The sequence below is a fragment of the Penaeus chinensis genome, chromosome 40 (assembly GCF_019202785.1).
Source record: "Penaeus chinensis breed Huanghai No. 1 chromosome 40, ASM1920278v2, whole genome shotgun sequence".
Taxonomy (NCBI): domain Eukaryota; kingdom Metazoa; phylum Arthropoda; class Malacostraca; order Decapoda; family Penaeidae; genus Penaeus; species Penaeus chinensis.
In genome coordinates, this window is record NC_061858.1 from 28247643 (window position 1) to 28252642 (window position 5000).

General features: G+C 48.4%; 2 protein-coding genes across 2 annotated transcripts in view; both read right to left on the reverse strand.

The window, feature by feature from the left end:
- Window positions 1–1296: 1296 nt before the first annotated feature.
- Window positions 1297–2107, reverse strand: LOC125047177 (aspartate, glycine, lysine and serine-rich protein-like; the record flags this gene model as incomplete). Its single annotated transcript, XM_047645296.1, has 2 exons — window positions 1610–2107; window positions 1297–1416 (listed from the first exon to the last, which is right to left on the reverse strand). Coding segments are annotated over exons 1-2 (618 nt in total), but the record flags the coding sequence as incomplete, so codon positions are not given.
- A 1055-nt stretch (window positions 2108–3162) lies between these two features.
- LOC125047178 (transient receptor potential cation channel subfamily A member 1-like) overlaps window positions 3163–5000 on the reverse strand; it is an 18634-nt gene continuing 16796 nt past the window's right edge. The window contains exons 8-10 of the mRNA XM_047645297.1: window positions 4125–4294; window positions 3760–3904; window positions 3163–3294 (exon numbers count right to left, since the gene is read on the reverse strand). Of these exons, the coding sequence (XP_047501253.1) occupies window positions 3163–3294; window positions 3760–3904; window positions 4125–4294 (447 nt within the window). The remainder of the gene's footprint in view (window positions 3295–3759; window positions 3905–4124; window positions 4295–5000) is intronic.

Consider the following 5000-nt stretch of genomic DNA (forward strand, 5'->3'; position numbering starts at 1 on the left):
CTCTCCCCTCTCTCTCTTTCCCTCTCTCCCCTCTCTCTCTTTCCCTCTCTCCCCTCTCTCTCTTTCCCTCTCTCCCCTCTCTCTCTTTCCCTCTCTCCCCTCTCTCCCCTCTCTCTCTTTCCCTCTCTCCCCTCTCTCCCCTCTCTCTCTTTCCCTCTCTCCCCTCTCTCTCTTTCCCTCTCTCCCCTCTCTCCCTCTTTCCCTCTCTCCCCTCTCTCTCTCTTTCCCTCTCTCCCCTCTCTCTCTCTTTCCCTCTCTCCCCTCTCTCTCTCTTTCCCTCTCTCCCCTCTCTCTCTCTTTCCCTCTCTCCCCTCTCTCTCTCTTTCCCTCTCTCCCCTCTCTCTCTCTTTTCCTCTCTCCCCTCTCTCTCTTTCCCTCTCTCCCCTCTCTCTCTCTTTCCCTCTCTCCCCTCTCTCTCTCTTTCCCTCTCTCCCCTCTCTCTCTCTTTCCCTCTCTCCCCTCTCTCTCTCTTTCCCTCTCTCCCCTCTCTCTCTCTTTCCCTCTCTCCCCTCTCTCTCTTTTTCCCTCTCTCCCCTCTCTCTCTCTTTCCCTCTCTCTCTCTCTTTCCCTCTCTCTCCTCTCTCTCTACTTTCCTCTCTCCCCTCTCTTTCTTTTCCTCTCTCCCCTCTCTCTCTCTCTTTTCCTCTCTCCCCTCTCTCTCTCTCTTTTCCTCTCTCCCCTCTCTCTCTCTCTTTTCCTCTCTCCCCTCTCTCTCTCTGTTTTTTTCCTCTCTCCCCTCTCTCTCTCTCTTTTCCTCTCTCCCCTCTCTCTCTCTCTTTTCCTCTCTCCCCTCTCTCTCTCTCTTTTCCTCTCTCCCCTCTCTCTCTCTCTTTTCCTCTCTCCCCCCTCTCTCTCTCTTTTCCTCTCTCCCCTCTCTCTCTCTCTTTTCCTCTCTCCCCTCTCTCTCTCTTATTTCCTCTCTCTCTCTCTTTCCCTCTCTCCCCTCTCTCTCTCTCTTTCCCTCTCTCCCCTCTCTCTCTCTTTCCCTCTCTCCTCTCTCTCTCTCTTTCCCTCTCTCTCCTCTCTCTCGTTCCCTCTCTTTCGTTCCCTCTCTCTCTTTCCCTCTTTCTCGTTCCCTCTCTTGTTCCTTCTGTCCTTTCTTTCTCGTTCCCTCTCTCGTTCCTTCTGTCCTTTCTCTCTCGTTCCCTCCCCCTCTCTCTCTCTCTTCCTTTCTGTCTCCCTCTCTTTCTCTTCCACTCTCTCTCTCTCTCTCTCTCTCTCTCTCTCTCTCTCTCTCTCTCTCTCTCTCTCTCTCTCTCTCTCTCTCTCTCTCTTTCTCTTTCTCTTTCTCTCTCTCTCTCTCTCTATCCTCACCCTAAACTTCTGATGGTAGAGCTGCACCAGTTCCCTTAAGATCCCATACACAGCGTACACCACGATGCACAGGCTGGTTATATAGGTGGACATGGTGATGTTCTGTTGTGCGGGAAACGAGGCAATATTAGCGACTTTATGCATGTGATTTTTCAGGTTTGTGTCACGTTTATGATTTCACGTTGATTATTTATTGATATATCACTATGATAAGGATTTTGTAAGGGTATGTTATCATGCGATTCTCGTAGACATTATTAAAGGATATATCTTGAGAAGAGAAGAGCATACTTACTATATTTTTTTTCTGTCCCTCCTTCCGCGAGAACATCCAGGCGACGATCGAGTTCCTTCGGGAAGTTTCCGGTGTCGGGTCGTCGTCCTTCAGATCCGTCCGAGATCCTTCCGTGGCCGAGGAACCCCGTGTCGTGTCGAGAGCTTCCTCCGTCGCGTTCCGATCGCCGTCTGCGTCGTCGAATACGCCCTTACCATCGCTGTTTTGGTTTTCATCACCATTTCCTATATCATCTACGATTTGGCCATCACCTCCATCATCTCCACCTCCAACACCTCCACCATCTCCGCCTCCAACGCCTCCACCATCTCCACTTCCACCACCTCCAGCATCAGCATCACCGTAACGCGACACCGTTCTATAAATCCGGGTTGTGCTGACGCGTTTCAGGACCCGAAGAATCTCCCAGCGATTGGAAGAGCCAGGGGCGGGGCCAGGGGCGGGGCCAGGGGCGGGAGGGGACGCCGTCTCAGGGGCCGTCGACGTCGTCCCCGGCATGTCGAGACCTCCGCTCACGCTCCCCGAAGATGATGAAGAAGAATGAGAAAGAGGAGAAGAAGAAGAAAAGGGAGAATAAGGAACGGGAGAAGATGTGGGGGAAGAAGAAACGGGAGAAGAAGATATGGGGGAAGAAGAAGAAAAGGGAGAATGAGAAAAGGGAGGGGGAGAAGGTGATGGAGAAGGAGAAAAAGGAGGAGAAAACGAAAGAGCAGAAGTAGAAGAAAAAGGAGGGAAAGAAGAAGGAGGCGGAGAAGGAGAAAAAACAGAAGACAGAGAAGGAAAAGAAGAAACCAAAGATGCAGGAGAAGCCAAGGCATTACCAGGGAAAGAAGAAAGCGTAGACGACGAAGAAGAAGGAGGAAAGGAAGAGGAGGAGGAAGAGAAGGGCGCGACAGAAGGAGAAGCCTCGGGATCCAGTGTCGCCAAGAGCCCCACGCCGAAGGAGGTGACGAGGCCAAGGAACACGACGTAAAGCGCCAGGTTGAACATGTGGATGAAGCGACCGTAAGCCTCCCACTTCATCTCCAGGAACTTCTGCGTGAGGGGGTGGAGGAGCAGCTCCACACGCCCGCACTTCACCATTTCCTGGGCGTGGGAGGGAGAGAGAGAGAGAGAGAGCGGATGAGGAAGAAAATGGAGAGATCAAGGAAGTAAGCAGCATGGGAGATAACTACGACATCGATGAAAAAAGGGTAGTAAAAAACAATGATATTCATATGGGCAAGGATTTGCAGAAATAAAAATGGCGAAAAAAATAATGAAAACAAAATACCAACACTGGTAACTCTACGATGAAAACACACACACACACACACACACACACACACACACACACACACATACACATACACATACACACACACTCGTATATATAACATAGCCATATATTTAGTTCAAAAGAATACTTGAAAGCAAAAGCAAAAATAAAGCAATCAGTGACAAAAGCGAGAGAGAGAAAAGCAAGACTATCACCAAAAACAAGAAGAGCAACAACAACAATAAAGAGAGTATATGAGATAAACAAATTAATCCCTTCCCTTCCTCCTCCAAAATTAATTGCAAGATTGCTTACTCACATTGCAAGCCATCAGCGGGTTCGGCAGCCACTTGGGATCATTCTGTTGCAAGCGTTCCAGCTCTAGGTGATCACGGTTCAGTTGCAACGGGTAGAACCTGTAGCGAATCTGTAACAGGAAATATTTAAAGGATATCATTGATAATACACACACACATACACATACACATACACATACACATACACATACACATACACATACACATACACATACACATACACATACACATACACATACACATACACATACACATACACATACACATACACATACACATACACACACACATACACATACACATACACATACACATACACATACACACACACACATACACATACACATACACACATACACACATACACACTTTAACACATACACATTCACATACACATACACATACACATAACACTCACACACTCACAATATATATATATATATATGTATATATATATATTATCTTATCTATATTTTGAAGATTTCAGAGATAGATAGATAGAGAAAGAGAAAACAAAAAAGATAGTGAGACAGATAGACGGACAGATCGCGAGAAACCCAACCCTCGTTCCTTACGTAAAATTCCTTCGAGTTCTCCTTGATGTCCGACTTGACGATGGCCTGCGTGAGGACCACCTCGAACACCTTCGGCAAATTCCGGATGATCGCCAGACACACGAGGCCGTGGATCTTGCTGGGCTGTTGCAAAACCTCGATCGGCCTGTTGCAAGACGGCGTTGAAAAGAGGAATAAGTTGCATGCAATTTTTTGACTACGGTTCTCTGTTTTATTTACTAATTTATTTCACTTTATTCTATTCATTTTAATTTTATTTAAGACTTTCTTTCGTTTTCTTTTTATACAGGCTTTAAAACCGATCACCATCTTATTACTTCATAAATCCCATCACCATTTTGCTCCCTCACCATCACCACACTCACCCTCTCGGATGCGTCACCATCGCCAGGGCAGCCTCGTGTATTTTGAAGGTGATGGCGCAGTCGATAGGTTTGTAGGACATGTTGTTCTCGACGAGCGTACAGTCCAGGTTCAGAAGGTGAGTCACGACCTCGGGCATATTGGCGCGGACGGCGAGGTGGAGGGCGGTGTTCTGGAGGGGGGAGGAGAAAGGGAGAGAGGGAGAGAGGGAGAGAGGGAGAGAGGGAGAGAGGGAGAGAGGGAGAGAGGGAGAGAGGGAGAGAGGGAGAAGAGGGAGAGGGAGGGGAGAAGGGAAGGAGAGAGAGAGAGAGAGAGAGAGAGAGAGAGAGAGAGAGAGAGAGAGAGAGAGAGAGAGAGAGAGAGAGAGAGAGAGAGAGAGAGAGAGAGAGAGGTGAGAGGGAGGGGAGAAAGGAAGAGGGAGAGAGAGAGAGAGGTGTGAGAGGGAGAAAGGAGAGAGAAGGGGAGAGGGAAAGAGGTGTGAACGGGAGAGAGGGAGAAAAGGGGGAAAGGGGAGAAGAGGAAGAAAGGGGGAACAGGGAGGAAGAGGGAGAAAGGGGGAAGAGGGAGAGAGAGGGGAGAAGGGAAGAGGGGGAGAGGGAGAGAGGTGTGAGAGTGAGAAAGGGGGGAGAAGGGGAGAGGGAAAGAGGGAGAGAGGTGTGGAAGCGAGAGAGGGAGAGAGGGGGAAGGAATTCATTATTGGATTTGTTTCGTTTTCTTTGGTTTTATGTGTGGAGTAAAGAAAGAGAGACAGAGAGACAAAAATAAAAAAATACAGCATGCTGAAAGCCAGTGGAACCAACTCACAAGCCAAAATCCTTCAACCTTGTCTGCAATTGCTCGTTTCATAGAAGGTCAACATATTCCCATTAATGCATAGG